Source organism: Cavia porcellus, unplaced genomic scaffold (genome assembly GCF_034190915.1).
Source record: "Cavia porcellus strain 051 isolate PalLab524CR breed Dunkin Hartley unplaced genomic scaffold, mCavPor4.1 scaffold_22, whole genome shotgun sequence".
Taxonomy (NCBI): domain Eukaryota; kingdom Metazoa; phylum Chordata; class Mammalia; order Rodentia; family Caviidae; genus Cavia; species Cavia porcellus.
This window is the reverse complement of record NW_026947505.1, coordinates 27125460-27152626: the sequence shown is the minus strand read 5'-3', so window position 1 is coordinate 27152626 and position 27167 is coordinate 27125460. Positions and strand designations below refer to the sequence as shown.

Genomic DNA, 27167 nt, shown 5'->3' with positions numbered 1-27167 from the left:
GACGCAGACCTCTACACCTGCACCTGAAAAGCTCCTTCCCAACAAAGCACAAACACACACATCTTGATCTCCAGGACCCTCTTGGGATCAGTCCTACATCCATTCATATATCTTCAAAAGAGCAATCATCAGGGATGAACAAGAGGAGAGTTTTGTATACAAGATAAGGCAATGCTCTTCAGAACCAGGACAAATCTCTGTCATAATCAAGGCCTATGTGGAAAATTGTGTTATTCAGGTAATGTTCTGTGATATAGACATACACTCAAGCCCCCAAGTACCTGCCCCTCCCTGCCTCTGACTCCTAAACCCATTTCGTCCCTCCATTGTCCTGGCTCTCCCCAGTAGTGGTCTGGACCCTAGGCTGAGTTCACCTTCTAACCTGCAAGCTCCTCTACGTCCCAGTGAAGATACAACATAATATAGCTACTTCAGTGTCACAGATACTGAATCAGCCCATTATACGGAAATATGTCATGCTAAATTCTCCAGGGATACAGATATAAAACAGTCACATTGCTCAGCCTTGAAGCAATTTGCCTCTGATAGTGCTTTTACAGCATAGACCTGACTCACAAAGATCTGTTCAGTGCTGACACACACTTCAAGTCTACTGCATGAGAATGTCCAAAACAGGATTAAATGCAACACTATATTCACCAATGATATGTCTCTAAGGGTATAATTTTAAGTATCCCCTTTTTTATTGTTGTTATATTCATTTCTATTTAAAATATGACATGTGTGGAAGTGCCCCATTCTAGTGATCCCCAGGCAGCCTATATTTGCTCTTTGGCTGTAACTGCTGGCTAAATTCTGTCTTCTTCCACAAAGCAGAGGCAGAGGGATGTAGACAACTGTTATTTTGTTGTTGCTTATTTGTTTTTGAGACAGGATCTTCAAATTGGCATTGAATTCAAACTCGAACTGATCCTCTTGCCTCAGTCTCCTAACTGCTAGGATTATGGCCTGCACCACCACATTAGCAAACAACAGCTATTCTTGCAAAGCACTCCACTCATTCCTAATCCTAATGCAGAGCCTTGATTTTTTTTCCCCCCTCAGAGGATTACCATTCTTGAAGACTAACTCAAATTGTCCATCCTATACCAGGCTCAAACCTGGTCAATCAGAGTACAGTACTACCTTTTTAGGATGTGGGATTGGTTCAGGTTTACAGACATGACTAGTTTCACATAACAGGAATAATTAATAAACCCAGCACAGCTACTTAAAAAACAGTAGTCTCCTTTATTAATGGGTTGAGAGTCAAGAGAATAGTAGCCTGAAGTTGCGAATAGCAATAAAAGAGCATGCCTGAGAGTAAGACAACAGACAGAAGCAGTGGAACAAAGAGACACTAGGTCCTCATGGCACAAACTTGATATCCTCTGGATGGCTTTTAGTTCATTCTTTTCATTAGTTGTTTAAACCAATTTGAGTGCTTTGTGCTTACAACCAAGTATAGGACAATAAATCTGTATTCATCTTATTCACCCCTATAAACCTAGCACTTAGCCTGGTAGTAACACATATAAGATAAGTATGTTTTTCAAATTAGTTTAATGAAAACCTACAATCAAAATATTTACACACACATTTTTATTTTAAAAGATGGCAACACTAGTTGTGCATAATGGCATATGCTTCTAATCCTAGTACTCTGCAAACTGAAGCAGAAGTATCACAAGTTTGAGCCCACTCTGGGAAATTTGCCAATCAGCAATTTAGTAAAACTCTAATCCCAAAATAAACACAAGAAAGTACTTGAGGTATAGTTCATCAAAAAGATTTGGGTTTAATCCCAGTACAGTACTACCACCACCACAATCAATCAATCAAATTCATCCACCCATCCATCAGTGTAACAGTAAAACAATCACTAAAACTCATCTTTACTAGGGAAAAAAATACAAAGTTTACTTTAGAAGTATAAGTCTACTCCAGATAAGAAGCTTGTAAATCCACAGTATTAAAATGAGCTTCAGACTACATGAAAGTCTTGACATTTCTTCCAACAGCAAGCTAAATTATGCCCAGTGATTGTCATGTGACAATGGGAATAGCTCTCTATTTTTGATCATTACAGTCATTCACTATGTCAAGAGAACATCTGGATGGTTCTCGAAAATGGCGGCTTGCTAGGGGATCGGGCGGAGAGTCTCTCCGGAGAAATCATATTAGAAGCTAGAATATGACAACATGGAGAGGGCCAGACAAATGGATAACAATTGTTATTAACCAAGACAGCGCAGCTGGAGGATTTAAAGTCGTGCTGAGAGTGTAAAGGCTGATAACGGGAGGCTACAAATCCCGCGCCTTTAAATCAGCAAACTGACCTGTGGACCCAACAGGAAAAGTGGTGTTGGCTTTTGGTGACTGCTGGAAACTGAGACCTGGGACCCCAAGAAGCAGCCAGGACTGCCCCACTGCACCAGAGAAGATTGTGAAAGGCTCTGGAGCTCTGAAGCCGAACACTGTGCAGTTTTCTGACCATTCCACGCTGTGCCGCGAGCACAGGGAGGGTGAGCGGCATGGTGTGCAGTAGACCCAAGAGGAGGACCTGAACTGAACCCTGGTGAGTACTGGGGACCCCTTGGCTGCTGGAGTTGGCCAGAGAACATCTTGGAACTGGGCAGCAAACATCTTAGAGTTGGGCAGAACCTACAGCTCAGTGACATCACGGAGTCCCCCTGTAGGGAGGTCTGGTGGAAGACATCTTGAAATTGGGCAGAGCCTGACGCTGCGCTGACTTCAGCGTCATACAGAGAACTAGTGGAAGACATCTTGGATTTGGGCAGACCTGCTGTCCTGGTGCTCCTGTCACAGAGAGGTCTGGAAGAGAACAGCTGGGATTTGGGCAGAAACCTGTGCCATAGTGACATTAATCAGCTGCTTCTGGTACAGAGAGAACTGGCAGGAGCTACCGGGGCTAAACCACGCCTCTGCTTGGGGCCCAATAAGCAGATACAAAATAGTCACAACTCAGTGACATCCAGAAAGTACAGCCTAATTTACGGATTGACTGGCACAGAGGCTGGAGGCTAGCCTGTACCGCCCCTGCATCCCAGCCTACCCCAGATAACAGCAAATTGGGGAGGACGGCAAAAACTCAAGTCAGCACGCTTCTGAAAGGCCCTAAGCAATACGGAGAGGGCCAGGGACCCCCAGGACACTCCATTCTGAAAGAAACCAGAAACATGACAAGAGATAAAAATTTAAAAAAAAATCTCCAGCTGCCCAACATGAGAAAATAAGCCCAGGAGAAGTAAACACGGAAGAGAACAAGCACAGTAACCATCCAATACTCGACACAGCATCAGCCGAAATTAAAAAATACCTTCATGACCTCATAGATGAATTTAAAGCTGTACTCCTGATCCAAGTGAGGCAAGATATAAAGAGATTAATTAAAGAAATGACAAGCCCCACCCAAGAGAACACAGATGGAAGAACTGAGGAAATCAGAAAAGAAAGAGAAACTTCTTAAGAATTTAAACATAACTTAGAATACATGAAACAGATCCAAAGAGATTACCTGGAAACTAAAAACTCCATTGAACACTGGCAAAATGCCTTGACAGAAACTAAAGACAGCCTTCTGAAACTTGAAGAGAGATTTATGGCATATGATCGTGAAAGAAAAAGCCTCTTAAAAATAACAAGGAACCAGAAAGAAACAATTCAAAAACTAGAAGATGACAAAAAGATACATAACTTAAGAATAAAGAATGTGAGTGGGGAAGCAGGAGCAACCAAAAATGAAATACAAAGAATATTCACAGATATATTAAAGCAAAATTTCCCATGTATAGCAAAAAGAAATGATATCCAGATAAAAGAGGCATACAGAACACCAGCTACCTACAACCAAAACAGATCTACGCCTAGACATATAATAATCGAGATTCCAGAAATCCACCAAAAGAACACAATATTAAAAGCAGCCAGAGAAAAGATGCAGATTACCTACAATGGGAAAATTATCAAAATAACAGCAGATTTATCAACACAAACTCTTAAGTCAAGAAGGGAGTGGGGAGAAATATTCCAAGTCCTGAAAGAAAATAATATGCAACCAAAGGTCATATACCCGTCAAAACTCTCTCTCAAAATTAATGGAGAAATAAGATGCTTTCAAGACAAGGAGGAACTGTGGGAGTTCGTGGCCACCAATCCAACCCTACAGAGAGTGCTGAAGGACATCACAGAGAAAGAGAGGAAGGGATACCAGGATTCCAGCAACAGTGGCAGAGAGGCCTCAATGAACGGGGCAGGCAGTGGAATGAGGGAATAAGGTGGACAAATTATAGCAGAAAAGTGGAGTAGCAGACATGAGGCAGAGACTGTAAGCTATAGTCTTTAGTACAGACAGCTCTGAAACACTATTAAAAAAAGGCAGAGGTCATTGTTAATGGTGTATAAGGATTTAAAAGACACAGTAGTCTTATCGCCATATTTAGTTTGAATTTAATTTGTTCTGGTCTGTCCTCTCATGTCAGATTTGAGGGCACAGACATCTTGACCCAAAAATAGCAGGTTATACCATGGTAACTATCCTTACTTTCCTATTAACTTAAACTGAAATCCTGTATTACTTACATTGTCTTACTATGACTGATTTTAATTGAATCTGAATCATAAGACTATGGGTTGGCCTTGGCTGATTTTATTTGAATTTGGTATGCTTGTTAGTATCAACCCTAAAAGTAGAGGCAACTACTCTGAAGATGACAAGATGTAAAGGATATCCATACTGGTATTAACTATTAACAGCTATCAAATCCTACAATGCTTTCAAAGTTAAGTTTTTATAAAAATAGGTAATACTATGTTTAACTATAATAAGCCAGTGTTGTGGACAAATCTATTGAAAATAACAAGAGAAAACATAGTAACTATGGAAGATCATCTATATTGTGGTCTTATATGTCTTATCCATTGCATGTTTTTCTAGGAAATTGTTTTGCTGTCTTGCTATGACTTGGTTTTCCCTATAATACAGAGAGGATAGATATATATGTAGAAATTCACACATAAGTTTTTTTTTAATTATTTATGGAAACAGATTATATAATGCAAGATGTAATGAACAGATACTCTGAGGAAGAGACGCTAAGAAACCCGAGGTTAATTTTGTAGCATTATGATATAAATTCTAGCAATACTATTGTTCGCTGAATAGAATGACATTGGACTGGTTTCTTGAGTTCAATTTCAGCATATGTAGAGATGGGGACAACTATCACAAAGAGAATGAGAGATGCGATGGTGGTTATTATTGTTTTCCCTAATGTTAGATCTTGAAGACCTAAAAAGCCTTCATCATCCTGTAATGATCTGATTAGTTCTATAATATGCAATAAGTATATAAAGTGGATGAAGATGGGGACAACTATTTGTAAGAAACTGGAGACAGTTAGATAGACAGTGAAGATCTCCAGTGGACTTGCTTTGAATCTGTATTTCTTTAAATTGTTTTTTTTAACTGTTTTGTTCTGTTTTGATATGTTTAATCTTACCCTCTTTGAGATGTAAAACAAATGTGTAGGACTGATAACCACATTACTGAGCTTTTGTTCGATCATTGAGCAGAACTGTTTGTAGTGTCACTTTTTGAATGTCATTCTAAATACTTTAATTCTGTAACCTGAGCAGCTATTTCTAAGATGACAATATGTAACTTATCAACCAGCAACTTCTTACCATTTGTTTTTCTATAATTTTGTATTATTTCTACCCATTTTTTATCTCCATGTATTTTTTGTTTGTTTGTTTCCTTTTCTTTAAATAAATAAAAAAAAGAACACCTGGCTCTGGGTCTTACCTTTCAAAGACTAATTGGCTTTTTATTTTAATTAAAAAAAATAAAATACCTGTGTGACAACAGAGCCAAATGTGCCAGCAGCTAAGAGTTTTCATTTTAGTAACTAGATTCTATATTCTTCAGCTATAAAGGAACTCCCATTTTATGTGCAAAATTGTCAAACTTAAGGAGATTAGATGCTAATACTACATTTTAATATAAATTCATTACCAAATTTTGAATTGTCAATTTGTAAGGATGAATCCCTGTGACCAAGTCATTCTTTCACCCAATAATGAATTCTCATGACCTCTGGTCATAGTTATGGAGGGGTACAATTTAGGAGCATAAAAGCACCACAGCTACTGGTCTACATGGAAACAAAGCTGAAATAGTAAGAACTATCAACGATATCATTAACATCCTACAACTGATTTCCTGTCTAGAATTAAACAACTCCAAGAAAAAGTCACTATTAAACTGTCAAAGCCAACTCTCTGCTCTCACAGGTTTTACAGTTAAATAGAAATGACAAGTCAAATACAAAATAACTTATCTAACTGATTTTTTCTTTTAAATACTGAAAACTGCACTCTGGGTCTTCAGTGTTTTATGCTTTTACCTTGAGACAGTCTCACTAAATTGCTTAGCTGCACAAATTGGCCTAAAACTTGGGATTTTCCTGCCTCAGCCTCCTAGCATGCTGGGAATCCATACCTAGTTTTGCCCAATACTCTAAAGACTGAGTATTCAAAATTAAATTTGTAGAAGGAAGTGAAGGTCTTTTGAGTTTGAGAGTCAGACTTAGTATGCTGCCCAAGCTGATTTAAACTTGTGAACTCAGAGAATCACATCAGCCTTTGGGAAACTGAGACCAGAAGTGTATCGTGTTGCCTGGTACCATAAATATTTAATTAAAAAGAAATAAAAGACTCAAAAATGCTAGGTATTTGGGGGGCTCTAATATATATATACTAAAAGTAGGAAATAAAAGAAACTAAGAGAATTTATAACTTTAAAGTTGGAGAAGTTCATACAGAAGAACATCTCATTTTTCAGATTTAGAAAATTAACAGAAAGTAGCTAACAGAAAGTCACCAACCCAGTAACTATAAAGGATAGAAAAAAATCCAAGTGTCCTTCCCACTAATCTCTTGTCCAACAACATGGGGAGCTGACAGCTCAACATCGCTGTTCTCCTCACCCTATCTTTGTATTGCATTGTGTATGTTTTGAAAGCAAATTAATCTGGTGGGCAAGGAGGCCACATGCATGTAATCCCAGCACAATGGGAGGCTGACGCAGAAAGAGCTCAAGTTCAAGCCCACCCTGGAGTAACTTACAAACATGTTTCAAAAAGTAAAATTATAAAAGGACTACGGATATTATCTCAGTATGAAGGCTCCGGGTCCAATCTCCAACACTACTGAGAAGGGGAGCAAATGACTCATTATTGTATTATTTTTAATTTTTCAGTTCCAAAGGGAAACCTGGTGTCTCTTAGTCTCTGAATAAGGGTAATGTCATTAAGAGTGGCTTTCTCACAGATATCTGACAGGAGAAACATACTAAGGAAATATTGTTCATTCCTATACCTGTTTCACCCAGAGATGATACCTGTGATATAGTTCCTCAATCTGGCTAAGGAAGAATAAGCTAAAAATGTTACAGCCTGTAACTTCTCCTTTAAATAACCTTAGCTTTAACAGTAAAATGAATATATGTCTAAGACATGGAAGAATTGGATTCTAAGCAAAACAATCAAAATGAAACTATCTTAAACAAAATGATCCATTTAACAAAGCTACACAGAAGGCTAAGGGAAGAAGACTGTGGGTATGAGGCCAGCCCAGAAAAAACTTACCAAGATACTGTCCTAAAATAAATTAAACAGGCTGGGGATGTTACTCTGTACAAAGGTTCTGGATTTAATGCACACTAGAAAAATGGAGGGAGGGATGAAAGAGAAAGCGAAGAGAAAAAGGAAGGAAGGTAGACCATAAACATGGATTAATATTAGGGACTAAATAAAAACAAAACAAGAAATCAGAGTAAAAGAATTTATATTCCCTTTTGTCACTTACCTGAATGGTAATCTCTCTTCTATCTATTTATAAAAAAATTTTAAAACAAACTGCCTGGTACACCTAAGAGTGGTTAATTAGTATTTGTCAAGCAAGAAAAAAGCTATGGATGAAAGACTCCTTTTATGAATACAAAGTATATGTTAGATTTTTTTTTTATCGCAATATTCTTCTCCTGAACTAAAGAAAAGGATGAGTGAATTCCAATATAACCTACAAGTAATAAATGGCTAATTATGACTTGAAATCCAGTTGCAATAAATATACTAACAAATTTGACAAGATGATAATTTTAAAATAAAAAACCTTATTCTGGTAATCCCAGTACTTGGGAGGCTAAAACAAGAGGATCACTGTGCATTCCAGACCAGCCTGGGCTACACAGCGAGTTCAAGGCCAGTCTGAACTGCAAAGTGAGACCTTGTCTCAAAATAATAAAAATATATAACCTTAGGTAATACAAAAGATCCAAAAAAGCAGTCATAGTGACAAATGACTATATGTCAAAGATAAAGAGCTAGTACCCTCAATAAACAAGGAACTTTTAAAATGTGAAGAAAGCAGGGGCTGGGAGTGCAGTTCAATGGAAGAGTGCATGCTTACCGTACTGGAGGCCCTTGGTTCAAGTCCTAGTACCAAAATTAAAACCTGGGAAAGGTAATCAAAATTTCTACATGAAAATGGATAAATGATGTGACAACCAAATTCATAAGAGAAAAACAAAAGGCTTCTAAATGTTAGAAAAGATGTACAACTTCACTTATAAGTGAAATCCTAATTAAAACTACACTGACTTGCCACTTCTATTAGATTGGCAAACATTTTAAACTTGGTAATAAATTTTGATGAAGCCATAGGAGGAAAAAGTACTCTCATACATTGCTGGTGAAAGGGCAATATAGTTCCTGATTATGAAGAGGTCTAGTAGTAGTTAATAAAACTATCTGTGTCTTCTTCATATTTCAGTGCAGCAACTTCACTTTTAAGAATCTGTCTTGAACATACACCTCCAGCACATGCACAAGTTATTCACTGCAGTATTATTTGTAACTGCAAAACACAGGAAACCCCCTAAACATTCCAGTGTAAGAAACTTGTTAAATAAAATACAACACATACACACACAATATGAATAAACATGCACCACTTAAGAAAAAAGAGAAATTGGGGAGGTTCATGCCTATTATCCCATACCTTAGGAGACTGAAGCAAGAGGACTGTAAAATTCAAGACTCACTCAGACAACTTATAAAAACCTTGTCACAAAACAAAAAATTTAAAAATGACTAGGGATCCAGCTCAGTAGTAGAGCACCTTTAGATTTAATCTAATCTCTCTGTGTCTGTGTGTGCGTCTGTCTCTTGTCCCTGTCTCTCTCTCTTTCTCACACACACAAACACAAATACACAAATACACACGGAAGATTTACATAAACTGATGTGGAGTGATCACCAGATGTTAACTGGAAAAAGCAAAATACAGCATCTAGAATGTTTTTTGTTAAATATTTATAAACCACAATCATTCAAGAAAAAAATTGAAATCCATAGATTTGTATTGATAATAGGTAGGTAAATGTATGATCGGATAGGAGGGAAATGGGAGAGGAGAATGGAGACTCACATTCACATGCTGCCAGCTACCAATATTCTATAAATACAGTCCTAGAAGTGGAAAATAACTCCCATCTTTCCCTCTTCCCACACTTCTTACTAGGAATCAAGCCCAGGTCTTCATATATGCTAGGCAGGCAGTGTACTACTAATCTAAACCCCAGCCTTGAAAAATCACTATTTTGTAACCACACACACACACACACACACACACACACACACACACACATGCGTGCAAAGTTCAAGGAAGAATCAGCAGTCTGGAAAAATAATATTGCATTATAGATCTTTAAACTTAATTTCACCTATTTCTTTTTTAGCAGTTCCTACTTAAAATTTAGTATTACATATACGGTTAACATATTTACATTGCTCAGTGCTGATGAAAATAGAATAATAGCTTTTTAACTTTAAAGAATGCTGATCTTATAAACAAGTTACTTCAGTAACACAGGAAAATACCAATTCACCCTAAAGATCTTAACTCCCTTAAGGTGATTTCAATCTTAAAAATAAAATAGGCAATCAGAGGTGTTATTGATTGATTGATTGATTGATTGTCTTTTTGAGACAGGGTCTTGCTATGTGGTTCAGGCTGGTCTTGGGCCCACTTTGTTGCCAAGGCTGTTCTTGAACTTGCCACAGTCTGCCTGCCTCAGCCTCCCAAGTGCTGGGATTACAGGAGTGTGCTACCAGGCCCAGTTTGGTTTTTTTTAAATCTTAAAAAGAAAAAAAATTTAAAATAAGGTAACAAGCTGGAGGTTTAGATCAGCAGCATAAGCTCCTGCCTAGCAAGTGTGACATCATGAACTCACTCCCTGGTACCAAAATTAAGACAACAAGGTAATAGGAGAGTAGTAATGGTTAACAAATTGTGATTGTTGTCTTCAAAAACAGTCTCAGATACAGGCATGAAAAACTGTCCAAACAGTATTAGCATAAACTTTTTTTTTCAATGAACTAATAGAAATTAGTAGTAAAACTGTTCTAACTATCTTGTGTGTTTTTTAAATCCTTTTCTTTTCTCCTTCTGCCCATTCCAGTTTCTTTTCCCTTTTGAACAAGTTTCTTCTCATTTCACAGTATTTATTGTACATTTTAGATCTTAATTACTCTTTCAGCTTCTCACACTAAGGGAACAATACAATGTTTTCACATGTGTGTTTGATTTATATCACTTAAGAGTATGGTCTTAGGTTGTATCCATTTACCTACAGAAGTCTCAGGCATATCCTTCTTTATGACTGGACAGTACTCCAATTGTATAAAATGACTACATATATTTACCCATTCCTTGACTGATGGGCATTTGAGCTGTTTCCAAGATTTAGCTATAAGAAATTGTGCTGCTATAAACATAGGTGCACATATATGACTGTTTTCAAAGGGGAAAGCTGGGTCGAATAGAACTTGCAATCCTAGTTTTCTGAGGAATCTCCACACTGAGTTCCACAGTGGCTGCACCAGTCTACACCCACCAACAATGGAAAAGCATTCCTTTTTCCCCACAGCCTCTCCAGCATTTGTTATTGCTTGATTTCTTGATGATAGCCATTCTGTTTCGAGATGGAATCTCAGTGTTGTTTTTAATTTGCATCTCTTGAATGACCAATGACAATGAACATTTTTTCATATATTTATTTGCCATTTGTATTTCTTCATCTGGGAAGCATGTATTCATCTCAGCTGCCCATTTTTGGACTAGACCTAAATTTGGGGAATCCACTTTTTTTCAATTCTTTATATGTTTTAGATATAGGTCCTCTGTCTGAGAGACAGCTAGCTGTAGTTTTTTTCCACTTGGTGAGTAAAGTTTTCTTAAGCATAATTAAGGGAAAGAAAAATGTAAAATAGGGAAGACTTAAGTATTTTGCTCCTGCTAAGTAATTCTCTAAATAATAAAAAATGTCACCTATTGTAAATTTTCTGAAAAGAGAAAAAAATACAATCTAAAACTTTGAAAACATCAAGTGAAAGGAGAGATCACAGATAGTTCTTACACTTTGTTTTCTCTATGAATAAAAGTATTTTCCTCTAACTCGTAGGGTCTCATAAATAAAGACAATAAGTTGGATGTCGTGGTAGACACAACTGTAATACCAGCCCTCTGGAGTCTGAGGCAAAAAGATGGCAAATTTTAGTCAGGCCTGAGCAACTTAGTAAAGCTGTCTCAGAACAAAACATAAAAATTTAAAATGCCAACGATGTACCTCAACATAAACAAAGATCCTGGGTTCAATCCCCAGTACTACAAAAAGAAAAGCAAATAAAAACACCAAATTCATTAAATATTTATTTCTGCCGTTAGGGAGTTTACCAACTAGACCCTATTAATAACAACGTTCTTCTTCTTCTTCTTTTTTATTTTTGGTACCAGAGATCAAGCTCATGACCTCATACTTGCCAGGCAGGTGCCTGTGCCAACCAACAATGATATTTTCAAAGTTATTTATTTTTCTATTTTAAGCCTCAGATTAATGAATTCTTTCTTGAACCCTAAAATTTAAGAAAACAATGAAAGAATAGAGCAACCCTGGTTTTTGCTTTTACACAGTTATAGGGATTATATACAGGAAGGGAAAAGACACAGTAGAAGTGAATATGAGGATTATTTAAGATAAAAGAAAAATCTCTAGGATCCAGACATTTTGTTGTATAGTTTAGTAGACCAAATCTAACTAGGCCAAGTGGAAAAAATAACATGTCAGTAAGAATTCTCTAAAACAGCAACAATGAAGAAGAAAAATGAAATGTAGAGTGCCAGAAAGTATACTAAAAACACCCAGCAGTATAATCTTGGACAAAACATACAGGCCTGTCTGTTTTGGAAGCTCAGAGTCAACCGTGTGGGTGGACACAATTGGAAATACCAAACCGTTGCACAGTACAGATTTTCATGTTCTCTCTTCCAGTGTCTCCATAACTCTGTTCTACACTTATCCCAAGAAATGGTCCTGACATCTAGAAAATCCCCTAGTAAAATCTAATGCCTACTACATGGAAGGATACGTTTCTGCATTTTAGGTGTAAAAGCCTCACTGCTGAAAGGCCCACAGATAGCTCTGTGAACACCTGAGGTCACAGGTCAGGTTCTTTTCACTTGGGTAGAAGTAGCTGCCCAAGAGTGCTGCCTCATATAAAGAGAACCAACCCACAGGAGACATCCACTGTCCCAGAATCCCAAGTCTATGGTAGAACTAGCAGCAGGAAGCTGGGCATGATGGCACACACAGGTAATCCCAGCACTTGGGAGACTGAGGCAGAAAGAGCACATAAGCTACATGGTGAGTTCAAGGCCAGCCTGAACCACACAGCAAAACCCTGTGGATAGACAGAGAGACAGATGGATAGAATTGCAACAACCCTCCCAACTGGAACACCTTTCATTGTGCTGCTACAATCTCTCCCTGCCTCCCACCTCACATTCCCTTCCCATAGCTACAAATCAGGAGGCCACACCTCAACAGAAAGGCCAAAGCTACACTGTGGGAGGAAATGCAGATTAGTAAAAAACCCAAGAATGAGTATAGTAATTATCAGCCAGAACAAACACTTTTTATCCAGGGACTATGATGCCTACTACCTTACAGATCACATTTTACACCACCACAACCACTTCAGAAGGCAAATGTTACCACTCCCTTACAAACAATGCAGCCACTTTGTATAGAGAAAAAGTAACTCATCTCAAATCACACAGATAGTGCAGTTCAAACCAACGCATTCTGGTCCAAGAAATCATAAGGGTTCACCTATTAATTACAAGCACACATAGTTAAGGAAATATTTTTCCAGGACATTAGTAACCATCTCCTTCATTAGCATTTTGCCATGATGCAGATTGAAGCAGCTTTCCCTAGGACACTATTTCTTAAAAAATTACTGCCTATAACTCTCATTGTCTCCAGCAAAATTACACCCAGAAGATAAAGTTTTCCCATGTATCTAAGTTACTTTCAGACATGATCATTTACTTCTATCAGGAAAAAAAAATGTTAAAACAAGCTACTAAAGGAAAAAAATGTAAAGTGCCATTCATTTGATAAAATATTTTCTTAATAAAATGTATTCCGTTAAATATTATTTTTGTTTAGGAGACGAAAATTTACATTTAACACTTTTAAAAATAATTTGTAAAAATTTCTGATCCAAAGTGTCAAGAGGAAGATGATTCCAATGTTTTTTCTTAGAAAGTGCCAAAAAGGGGATTCTAGGAAAGTGATAGAACAGTAAGCAGCAGACTAAACAGCCTCTCTGGGAGAAACAGTCCAGATGGTGGAATATAGCTATTCTGGAGAAGACAAGAAGGAAGGAAGTGGGTTTCCTCGACCCATGAAGAAAGTAAAGTGAGAACTGAAGCCCACAGAGAGAATTTTTAAAAAAAACTGAAACAGAAGAAGGCGGGGGTTGGTGGCGCTTTCACATGGAGCCAGGAGCGCTGCTGGAACTTGGAGATGCACAGTGACGGGGAAGCCGGCGAACGGCAGAACTACACGGGTGGGCAATGAGTGTGGGGGACTCAGTCCTCCCTCTGGAGTGCGCGATTAGCCGGGGGTCATTTTGGAGTCAGGCAGGATAAAACTGGAACCAGAATCGCAGCTGGCTTCCTTCAGCCACTCCTAGTTCAGAGCAGACTGGTGGAAATTGCTTGGACTGACTCCTCCCCCTGTGCCTGGTCCAAGGTTTCGCTAAAGCTATCAGCAACCAACCCTGCCCACCCAGAGCATACTAAATGGTGAAGACTCCCTGCAGTTAACCAGAAGGGCGGTGCCAGCCTGCCCCGGCCCTGCTTGGACTTCAGGAGCCACCAGTAGACTGGGGAAAGCAGCAAACGACAGAAATCCATACCCAGCACACTTCAGAGTAATTATAACCAGTACAGGAAGTGCCAGGGACCCCGCTACCCACTTGTCTGGAAGAAACCAGGAACATGACAAGAGGAAGAAGCAAAAGGCAGTCTCTGGTCTCCAACCCAAGCAGTACTAGTCCAGGAGATGTAAACATGGAAGAGATCGGGAGTTGCACATATGAAGTTTCTGAAGCAACAGCAACTGAAATAAAGAAACAACTTCATGAGGCTATAAAAGAACTTAGAAATACTATTACAGGTAAAAGAAGAAATGAGAAACAAAAGAATTGCTAAGCACCTCTAAAGAAGACACAGATGCAAGAATAAGAGGAGCATAGAAAAAGGAGGGAAACCTTCAATGAAGAATATAAAAAAATTTAGAATACATGAAACAGATTCAAAGAGATTACCATGAAATTAAAAACTCCATTGAAAGCTGGCAAAACTTGAAAGAAACTAAAGATAGACTATGAAACCTTGAAGACAGGTTTGCAGCTTGCAATCACTAAAGGAAAGATCTCTTTTAAAAAAAACAAGGAACAATACAAAGGCTAGAAGATGACAAGAAGATCTATAACTTAAGAATAAAAAATTTGAGTGAAGAAGCAGAGGTAAACACAAATGAAATACAAAGGCTATTCACAGAAATAATTAAGGAAAACTTCCCAAGCATAAGAAAAGGAAATGATATTGAGGTAACTCCAGCCAGCTATAACCAAAACAAATCTATACCGACATATAATAATCAAGATCCCAGAAATCCATCACAAGAACAGAATATAAAAAGCTATCAGAGAAAACAAACAGATCACCTATAAAGGGAAACCCATTAGAATCATGACAGACTTTTTGACGCAAACCATCAAATCAAGAAGAGCTTGGAGTAAAATATTCCAAGCCCCCAAAGAAAATAACCTCCAAACCAGACTGATATACTCTGCAAAACTATCTCTCAAAATTAATGGAGAAACAAGATGTTTCCACGACAAAGAGGACTGAAGGAGTTCATGAACACCAATCCAACCCTACAAAAAATACTGAAGTACATTTTAGAGAGAGAAAAAAAAGACCATGGTCTCAGGAACAGCGGCAGAGGGGGCTCACTGAATGGGTCAGACAGTGGAATGAAGGGGAAAGTAGACAACCAACCACAGAAAAATAGCATGGCAGAGAAGAGGCAGAGAAGGTGGGTCATAATCACTAATGTAGATGGCCTCAATTCACCAATAAAAGGAAACAAAGGCAGAGTGGATCAGGAGATAGGGTCCATTAATGTGCTTTATATAAGAAATACATTTAACTCGAAAGAGGGTTTATAGACTGAAAGACGAGAAAACAATGCTCTACGTGAAAGGGAACCAGAAACAAAGTGCGGGTAGCTTGCCCATCAGCTGCAGATCGGTTAGAAAGCCATGACACATTTATACAATGGAGAACTACTCAGCTATTAGAAAGAAAACCTTGAGGCTCTTGTAAAAAATGATACAGACTGAGATCATGCTCAGGGGTAAAAAGGTTCAGAATCACTCAGGTGAATAGCGGGTTGCCTCCCTAATATAAAAACTAAAGGAGTTAGTGGGATACAAAATGTAAAATACACCCTGTGAAAGTGAAAGGAGAGGAACTGTCTAAAAAGAGAAGGGAGTGGCCATTGTTAATCTATTCACATGATTTGAAACCCATATTGTTTTCATTGTTCGGTTTGGTTTGGTTTTATTCCGTTTTAGTTTGTCTAACTGTATTAGATTTGATGGCATGGACAGCTATTCCAAAGATAGCAGGATAAACTATGGTAACCATTTTTTATTTCCTATTAGCTCGATTTGAAGCCCTGTATTGCTTTCACTACTTTGACTGATTTTGTTCTATTCTGTTTTGTTTGATAATATCGTCTGATGGAATAGGCAACTACTTTGAAGACAACAAAATACACTATGATATCCATTCTGGCTGGACCATTATCTCCCTTTGAAGTTCTATAATATCTCCAATGTTTTATTTTTATTGGTTTTGTTCTGTACTGTTTTGTTCAATTTTATTATGCCTGATAGTACAGGCAATTCTTCTAAAGATAACAAGAGGCATTATGGTAGCCATTATTGATCTCCTTATATTTTGTTTTTAAGTTCCAGAAAGCCAAACTGCATAGTGGTTAAGAGTACAGAATTTGAGATATTCCTGGGTTCCATTTTAGTTTGGTCAATTATCTTTTTTTTTTTTTTTTTTTTTTGTCTTTTTCGTTTTTACCGGTACCAGGGATTGAACTCACGACTGCCTGCTTGGAAGGCAGGCGCTTATGCCACTGAGCTAAATCCCCAGCCCCAAGATGCCTTCCTTATCTTAATCAAAGTGTTTATCTGTCTCTGCCTCTGTCTGTAACTCTGTCCGTCTCTTTCCCTCTCTCTCTATGTCTCTCTGCCTCTCCTTCTGTCTCTCTCCTCTCTCTCACCACTTTCAGCTCTCAGAATGCTGGTCGCAGGAGGAAATACACAGGCAGAAATATGCAGGCATTCAGTTGTATGTGCTTTGTTTAGTGAAACTTGAACTAACTCCGAGAGAGATGCTAAAATGCTGGTAGTCCCCAATTAAACAGCTGTTTCTCTCCCCAAGGTCATTCCATGAACACAGAGCCCACGAACTATAGCACCTGCACACAGAGATGCCAATCAGCTTTATAGTGTTTTCCTTCTAACTCTGAATATTCAAGAACTACTAAGCATTTAAAGGCCTCATATGAAAAACTTGGAAAGACTCAAATAAAACCATCCTTACATACACTCAAACATACCTCTAAAAAGGAATCTCCAAAAATCCCTATCTAATACATGAAGAAGAAAGTTTACTTAAAACCACGTAAAACCTGGAGCAGAGGATATAAATGAGCTGACGGCAATGAGAAATATCATGGCTCTCCCCAACTGAAATTCATTAATAGAAAGGCTTGAAAACTAACGTAAGGCACAATACCAGAAAGTCAAACAAATTTGCTAAAACTCGGTCATATATTTTAAGGTTTAAAATTTGGTGATTTAAGTTAGAGAAAACAAAGAAAATCCACAATGCAGCTGGGGAATATTTGTGAAAAAAAAATTTTTTTAAGTTTTGAAATGAAGGATATTGCCTCCTCCAAATGGGGCAATTTCATTAAGTGAAAAAAAAAAAAAAAAAAAAAACAAAAAAACAAGACCCATCATGAAGCTCAGAGTATCTAGAAAAAAGTGCACATGTAGAAATTTACAAATTAATTCTTTTAAGTCAAATGTAACATAGAATAACAACCAAATTTACAATGCCCTCACACAGCGCCATATATTTCTTTACATACAGTAACTCATCTACTACTTATGTAACATGTTTGAAAGGGTGATCATTTAAATTTATTTTGTGGCTACTTCCCCTCAGAATATTCTCTGCTTACTTGAAACACACATATGCCGCTTTGCGAAGCAGTTCTGGAAGTCCTCCTTCATGTCTGTAGTTGCATTATCACAGCTGCCTCGATGTCCTCAATGGATTCAAAACATTCACTTTTCACAGTCATTTTGACTTTGGGAAAGATCCACAAGCCACACAATACCAATCCAAAGGTAGATAAGGACACACCATAATGTTTTTATGAGCTTGCCTTTCCTCTGGATAGCATTCAGCAGCAGTATTCAATAGATTTTTCACCATATCTCATAAAGAGACAAAAGAGAACTTCCAAATTGCTTCAGAAAATTGCAAGAATGATGGGATATGAAGCCAGTCATAGTGGTGCATACTTGTAATCCCTGCACTTGGGAGGCTGAGGCAGGATTGCCAAGAGTTCAACACTAGCGTGGGATACACAGTGAGTGCAGGGTCAGCCTGAACTACAAAGTGACACCCTGTTTCAAAAAATAAAAAATAAAAAACAAAAAGGAACAATGGAATAATACGAATAGGGGTATTATGAGCAAAATTAATGGCAATATGTCCTTACTATAATAAGCCTTTTAAAATATACCATATTTTTTGATCAGCCCTTGTGTAATCTATAACAAGGAAAGTATTTATAAACCCATTTCACAAATAAAAAAAAATTATAGTATAGAAAAAATAACTAATATACTTAAATTCATGCCAGTACTGAGTGACAGAACTAGATTTCAACTGCCTCTGGCTCAGGTCCCTGAACAACTAAGTTACATTTTACAAGTCTGAAGACAATGGAAAATATGCCTTTAAATTTTTGAGAAATCAACGTAGAAAACTATACACAGCCAAACTATCGATCAAAAGTAAAAGCAAGGTGTGGTGGTGTATGCCTATAACCCCAGCACTCAGGAGGTGCTGTTCAAGGCCAGCCTAGGATATATTCATGAGTTCAAGGCAAGTCTGAATGACACAGTAAGACTGTCTCTCAAAAAAAAGGAAGAGTGGGGGCTGGGGATTTAGCTCAGTGGCATAAGCGCCTGCCTTGCAAGCAGGCAGTCGTGAGTTTGATCCCTGGTACTGATAAAAAAGAAAAAGAAAAAAAAGGAAGAGTGAAAGCAGAGTTAAAGACATGTTTAGTGATATAAAGTCTTAAAATTAATGAGTCCCAAATTCTTTCATAGCAAAAATTTAAACATTTTCACTCTCTCTCTCTCCCTCTCTCTCTCTCACACACACAACATTCACACATACAACACTCACAGGATAAATGAATGGCACCCAAAAAAAAAATAATAATAATAACCTTTACCTATCCAACGAGGGTGATTCTGTTCCAATGCAGGCAAAAATGTAGAGGCCCTTGTCCTGGTCAGCCAGGCTACAAAACCATCTTCTGAGAAAACCAGAACAAAATCTGACAAGGTAAAGTACAATACATGCCAAGGCTGGGCCCTATCTCAAGAAAAAGAAAAGAAATGCTTCTCTGAAGCCAGAATGTAGCTTGCTTACTTACTCTTCTTGCCTTACTCAGAAAAATAATATCTAAATTCTACTTCTTAAGGCCCGCTCCAAAGTCTTTTTTACCATACACTCTCTGGTTAGGCTTATCCTTAATTCCTTGAACAACCCCACTGCTTTCTTTCTGATCTTAATTGAAATGCAAATGGAGGCAGATCTACCCAAGCATGTACTTCACTCTCACTGATAGACTGCAGAGCTCATGAGGTATAACCTGGGATTTCTTTTGCTTCATGGTAATAAGCACAAATAGCTTCTGGACTCAATATATTGTATATAGTGTTTTCAAATCTAAACTGAAATAAAAATCAAGAGATAATGCCTTTGATCCCACGAGTCAGAACAGTTACTGAATTTCCAGGTATGAGGTGATATCATAAGGACTGGGAAGCAAGAAGTAGCTAAAGAGATGGAGTACTTTCATTTATGAGCATGACAGTTCGGTAATTTTTAAAACCCTTTCAATTGTATATTATCACATAGATTCTTACAACTCTGAAAGAAAAAAATTAATTAAGTAAACAAGTAGCTTCAATGAATTTGTAAAAGTCCACAGGAGCTAACTGGTACAGCCAAGACTTCTTGGAATCAAGAAACACTAAGGAAAATAAATCTATCATAATACTGTCATAGGTGGTAATCACAAATCTACTGAAAGTCACTTTCTATAATTTATAAGGAAGATGCAAATTTTTATGAGGTTTTTCTGCCTTTAATCAAAGAGTCAAGATTCCTCACTACAATTAGTATATACTGTTACATATCTTAAATCTGTATACATGTTTTTAAATCAACAAGTATTTTCAAATCTCCTCTAAAGGAACTGGGTATGGTGGCACATGCCTGTAATCCTAGCACTGAGGCAGGCTTGCCACTTCAGTTTGAGACCAGCCTGGGCTATACAGTGAGCTAAGGCCAGCCTGCACTACAAAGTGAGACCTTATCTCAATCAATCAAATCGAATCAAATCTCCTCTAAATTTAAGCAAGCAATCATTTCAAGTTCTGGGCAGCAACCCTAGAGCCAAAGCCCTGTGTGACAGTTCTGTCCCTTGTTACACAGCACAAAAGAAATCTAAGGTTTCCTCAGGGATGCTCCCAGTACCAAATGGCACCATACTTCCAAGCCTATTAAAGTCTGAGGAGAAGCCAATCCACACTGTGCCAAGATTTCAGACCTAAGTACTGTGAGACTTGAAATAGGTATTGGTTTAAGCCAACAAGTTTGTGGTAATTTATTACACACCAACATAAAACTGTATCTTCTGAAAGAAAGACCACTTAATTACAGTAATGTATTTATTTGTGTATGTGCCCACTGTTATATGATAGCATCTATAAAATGTAATTATTTATACTCATATTATTTTTCCCCCCAGTGGGCACAAATGGTACGCTGCACACTGTCAACCCTAAATCAGTCATCCAGTGCACAAGATATGTGTATTCAATTGTCCAAACAATACCAGCACAAATCTTTCTTTTCAGTGAACTCAGAGAAATAAAGTAGTATACCTTAATATTTTTATATACATATACATACATTCACTAATGAGTATGTTCTCAAGTTGTATCCTTTTACCTATAAGTCTCCAGTTTATCCTTCTTTATGGCTGAGTAGTACTCCATCACATAAAAATACATCTCTTTTACCCATTCCTCATCAGAGGGTATTCAGGTTATTTCCAACCTAAATGGCTATTATAAACTGTGCTGCTAGAAACATGGGTGCACACAGACTGCTGTGGTATGATATTTTTAATTCTTTGGGGAAGATATCCAAAGGGGGAATAAGTTGGCTGAACGTGACCTCTAGTCCTAGTTTTTTGAGGAATCTCCACACTGATTTCCACTGTGGTTGCACTAGTCGGCATTCCCACCAAAAGAGGAGTAGGGGTCATTCTTCTCCACAGCCCCTCCAGCATTTGTTAGTGGTTGATTTCTTGAGAGTAGCCATTCTTTCCAGGGTGAGGTGGAATCTCAGTGTTATTTTAATTTGCATCTCTTGAATGACCAGTGCTGCTGAACATTTTTCACATATTTATTTGCTCTTTATATTTCTTCATCTGAGAAGTGTATATTCATCTCCAATGCCCATTTTTGGATTGGGTCTTTAAATCTGGAAAGTCTGTTTTTTTTTAGTTCTTTACATGTTTTTAATAGCAATCTTTTGTTTGAGGAACAGCTGACATTTTGTCCCAGATTACAGGTTGTCTCTTCAGTCTGTTGGTGGTTTCTCTTGCTGTGCAAAAGCTTTTCAGTAGGCTGAGATCCCAGTTGTTGGTTCTTTGTGACAGTTCCTATACACTCTTACTATTTTTATATATTTGTTTTTGTTTTTTTGGTACCAGGGATCAAACTCACAACCTTTTACATACCAGGCAGGTGCTTACACCAGTGAGCTAAATCCCTGGTTCATATTTTTAAATTAAAGTTCAAATGCAGAAAAAGTTTCTTAGTAAATTAAACTCAGACTAAGAAAAAGAATATCAAAATACTCCTAGCTTGAAAACTAAAACTTTTATACCTTTTTTTTTTTTTTTTGTCTTTGGAGACAAAGTCTCCCTGTGCAGTTCAGATGGCCTTGTTCTGATTTGGCCTCCCAAATGCTGAGATTATAAGCACACACCACCACGCCCAACTCAAACTTCTATAACTTGATGATGGGGTAAAAAACAGTATAACTACTTCAGAAAACTATTTGACAACAGCAAAACTGTCAAACTTCATATGCCAATACTATGACTCCAATTCCATACATTTGCATTGTAGACAAATATTCATAGCAGTATTAGCTACAGTGATCACAAACTGTCTTCCAAGAGAAGAATGGAAAAGCCATGGTTATTTTCCTTTGATAGAAAATTCACATCAATTAAAAAGAACAAACTAAGCTGGGTGTGGTGGTGCACATCTGTAACCTCAGCACTCAAGGGGCTGAAGCAGGAGGATTGCTGTGAGTTTGAGGTCAGCCGGGGCTATCTAGTGAGACTCCATCTCAAAAAAAAGAACAAACTAATAATATATACAACAAGGATGATTCTCACAGATACTGAGTGAAAGAAAGCAGAAACATAAAGTATGCAATAAAGAATGTAGATTACCTCAGTGGAGTTGTGTTATGACATGAATGTGTCCTGCCAAAAATTCACGTGAATATTAATACCTCCACTGTGATGGAATTAAGAGGTATGGACTTCAGAATGCAATTAGGCCACATGGGCTCTGCCTTGATGAGTAGAATCAGTGCCCTTACAAAAGAGGCTTGAACAAGCCATGTATGGTGGCACACGCCTGTAATTCCAGCACTCAGGAGCCTGAGACAGGAGGGTAACTGCAAGTTTAAAGCCAGTCTCAGCTACACAGTGAACTCACGGCCAGCTTTGAACTACACAACAAGTAGTCTCAAAAAAAATTATATATATATATATAGAGATAGATAGATAGATAGAGAGAGAGAGAGAGAGAGAGAGAGAGAGAGAGAGAGAGATTGAGATTTGAGGAGGCATGATGGCACATGCTTATAACGCCAGCACTCTGGAGGCTGAGGAAGGAGGATCCCTGACATTGAGAGCATCCCAGGGTACATAGTTCAGTGTCAGGCTGGACCACACAGTAAGATCCTGTCTTTAGGGGTAAACAAAAAGCAAAACAAAAAAAAGCTTAGGAGATACTACTATCTCTTGGGCCAATAACGAGGCACTATCTATGAAGCAGAGTGCAAATCCCTACCAGACTGCTGGAGTGCTTATCTGGGACGCTGCAACCTTCAGAACTATGACTTCAGAACAAGTTTTGTTGTTTATGTATTATTCATTCTAAGGTATTTTTTTAAAGCAGCAAAAACGGACTAACATGGAATATAAAGTCTAGGAAGGAGGAATGCTAAAGAAGCTCCTAATAGATGCTAAAATTGTTCTATATTTTGACCTGGCTGAAACTTTCATCATTACTTGCATATATAAATCATGACTGAGATGTAAGGTAGTAACACTTAAATGTGTCTTAGCCAGGCATGGTGGTGCATGCCTGTTATCCCATCACTTGGGAGGCTGAACTAGAAGGATCACTGCAAGTTCAAGATCAGCCTAAGCAAAGTGAGTTCAAAGGCAGCCCAAACTGTATAGTGAGACCTTGTCTCAAAATGACATACATACATATATACACACATACATAAAAATGTGTTTTATACTGTAATCTGCCCAAAATCTGTATGTCAAAATACATGTCTAAAGACAAAGATTTTAGGAGACGGGGCCTTTAGGAAGTGATAGAACTGGTAATCTCCTGAAAGGCCCCCGAGAAAATATCATTGCAAAACCCAGAAGAAAACGCCTACCAGAATCTAACAAGTTGGCATCCTGATCTCAGACTTCCAACCTCTAGCACTACGAGAAATAAGTTGATAAATGAATTAGCCACCCAATCTATAATATTTTGTTATAGCACACTAAGTGGACGACACATACTTCAAATAGGCATGGATTACTCATAAGAAAACACCCTGAAAAAAAGCAATGAAACACGAATGTTGTCAAACTACTCTACAAGTATATATTCGCAACAATATTTAAAAGAAATTATCAGTCATGGTCTTCTTTTAAACACAGTGCCTAACAGGTAAATTTCGCTTAATAAATGTTAGCTGAAATGCACAGTAAATTTCATAGATAATACCATAGTTGAGGTATTAGAAGTCCAAAGAAATCTGTATGTACAAATGGTATAGTAGCCTCAATACAGCAGATCACACAGCTGGGAAAAATTATGGCTGCTGTCCAATTAACTGACTTTTCATTCCAACAACATAAGTCAAGTATTAACCAAAGAAATGCAGATATTAACTGTTTGAGGTGAAAGCAACAACAGTTTTATTTTCATAATCTTACATGTGGGTAGGGGCAACTCTTTACTGTGGAGACCTAGAGCATGAGAAACTCACCCCTGCTGTAACAGAAAGCAACCTGGCCTCCCTGTTTCTAGGGATCAGACAGGCAGCAGCCACTCTCAGGCAGAGAGAGGAAAACTGGGAAGTGAGGGACAACTGACCCACTTAGGCAGGGGCAGACCACTGTGGACTGTGCAGCCACCTTACTATCCTTCCTGCTGGAGCACAGGAGACAAAATTCAAGAGGAGTCTCACCAGCAGCAAGACTAAGAAACTGAAGCAAAGGAAGTTTCAAATCCAAGAAGACCTGAAAAGACAACTAACGTTACCAAGAAAAAAGCAAAATAAAATTACACCTCACCTCACTATTGTGGCCCCGCAGGTTGAAGTTTATCCTCTGTGGAGTACTCCTGTCCCTGCGACAGTGGCTGGAAGTGAAAGTCACCCCCACTACACCGCGCCCGTTTCCCGTGGCCAACCAGCCTTCCTCGTAGTAACGCCTCCTACAAACAGGCTTCTCCTTCTCACTCTTGGGAACACGACCCTTCCAGGACAGGCAGAGGATGTTGGAGTCGCTGCAAAGCACAGGTCCATGTTCCACTGCTGCATACATACTTTTTTCAATGAATTCTTTTACTTAAAAAGTAATGCTTAATGCTGAAAATTTTAAACCAATTTCTTTCATCGGCTTATTTTGACGTCCTTGTCTGTTTCCCCCCTTTTAATTAAGACTGACCTGGAGCTAGTTAGAAGGTCAGTATTTTATAAAGATCCACCAAATGCATAGTGAAAAAATTCCTCTATAAAAGATGATGGCAGTCTGCTAAGAAAAGGTAATGCCTAAAAAAAACATGGGGTCCATTTTTATTTTCAAGTCCTTAGAGGAAGAATGCGCTGATCCTTTGGAGAAAGAGCATTATTAATAAGTGGTGATCAACATTTCTTCTTTTTTACTCAACTGAATTATTTTCATTCAGCCTGAGATTCCAGTTTTGTGTAATGTAATTCCAGAGACAAAGAGTTTCAAATACATAGATTTCAAGTAACTTAAGGCTTTAAGAATCCCTCTAGCTGGAATTTTCTATTCAAAAGTTCAGATGTAGAGACAGAACACACAGGATCATCTTCCTTCTGAAACCACCCTCTGGCATGTTTTCTGAACTAGACAAATTTCTGCTGCAAAAGCTGAAAAAGATTGCATAAAGGGAAAGAAAGGCACACAAACTGTGCAAAACAGACCAGAGTTTGTGCAGACAGCAGTTCAATTACAGGAAGAAAAACACTCTTCCTTGCTGTTCAGAAACCAGAAATTCCCTATCTTAAAGATGCTAGGCCCTGTGTCCCCGGGGAACCCAGGGTTCCCTGGGACAACTCCTCTGCCAACCAGCAGACCCCTCAGTGCCATAGAGGCTAGAAAACAAGGTCCTTCCACAGAGGCTGAGACTAAAGATATAAGTAGACCAAGTATTTGCCTTAGGGTAGTTCTAATTCTGCTTGCTAAAGGAGTAATACTGTTGGATTTTGTTTCTTTCGCTGGACTCTTTCTCACTTCCGAGTTACTTCTCTTTTCTATTTCTAAAGCTCGTGTATTTTTTCATCCTCAATTAAAAACAACTAATCTCAGCATTAAGTCCATCAAGTAATCTTCTCATAGGCAAGTCTTAGACTCAACACAGCTGACAATCCCTCAAACCACACACCCAGGATATGGTCAGAGTCTCCAGGACTGCACCATTTCTCTAGAATCACTGGGCTGACGGGTATTTTCCTGTTAACATTTAGAGCCTGTTTCCACACCTTTCGTCCAAGCAAAAGGAAGCTTTGCTTGGGTTTTCCTGGTTCTAACTGCTATTTTAAGATATTATCCTATAGGTGCAGAAAAGGAAAAGAATAAAATCTTCAAATTTAGTTAACTGAAAAAGGCAAAATGATGGAATCAGTTTAATGTTCAGACTTGTCCCATCACACCTGAACTTGCTTTCCTCCAGTCAAAACCAGAGTAGAAGTTACTTTTCAGTCCAGAATTTTAAACTCTGTCCAAATCACCAAACCCAATAAAAAATAAAGTGCAAAAACACTGCATGATCCCACCTGCAATGTTTGAATTCACACTTCCGTGATCACTTTCTCACTTCTGTGATCACTTTCTTTAAATTGGAGAGGTATTTTTGAGGCTTAATCTATATGAATTTTTTTCTTCTTTTTGCAAATTCTCTTTACCCATGAAGGCCATATGGAAAACTGGCCATTAGTGGTACACTTTTCTCCCTGGGCTCCTGAACCCAGCAGTGGCAAGTTGCTCCATCTGATTCTTAAATTAATTTTCATCAGTTGTAAATCTCTCAAATATGAACAAGAAGAATGAACCTGTCTTCTCATGTAAATGCGTATATATAGAAAGAAGGTTTCAAATATACATAGACACACTCTTCAACTGACACTTGAAGCATTTGTTCTCCCAGTTATTTTCAGGAACCATCAGGTTGATCGTGGCTTGAAGGCCTTGGAGTATTACAAATCTGTAAAATAAAACAAAACAAAAAAAGATAAAATAAAAGAACTTTAAAATACAAAGAATGAAATAACTTCTAATAGAATTGTTATAACTAACATTGGAGACCCATCTTTTTTTTTTGTACCAGGAATCGAACTTATGACCTCATGCTTGCCAGGCAGGCACTGTGACAGTGAGCTATATACCCGGCCCTGGAGAACCATCTTTACACTGACACTCTATCAAATGGAGTCAGTGACTGCACTGAGAGGTAAAATTAAAGTAGTCAGAGGATAGAGCCCCCATGAGCTTCAGGAAAACATATCAGTATCAGAAGTTTGACTAGCATGTACCAAAGTAATAAATTTGTCTATGGCTAGGCATATCTGAATAAAATCATTATCTCCACTCTTCTGTACTACACTGTTTTAGGACTCTGGGCCCCAAATGTGTGACTTTATTCATCTAAAAGTCCATTGTCACTGTTTAAGCCCGCATTCTCTAAAAAAGAGATTTA

The 27167-nt window shown here is 38.1% G+C and overlaps 1 protein-coding gene across 3 annotated transcripts in view; it reads right to left on the bottom strand.

The window, feature by feature from the left end:
* Positions 1-26547, bottom strand: part of Tulp4 (TUB like protein 4) — a 199148-nt gene extending 172601 nt beyond the window's left edge. For all 3 annotated transcript variants that reach the window (XM_003468440.5, XM_063232955.1, XM_013151089.3), the window contains exon 1: positions 24518-26547. In XM_003468440.5, coding sequence (XP_003468488.1) covers positions 24518-24769 — 252 coding nt within the window. In that variant the 5' untranslated portion in view covers positions 24770-26547. The remainder of the gene's footprint in view (positions 1-24517) is intronic.
* Between the last annotated feature and the right edge of the window lie 620 nt (positions 26548-27167).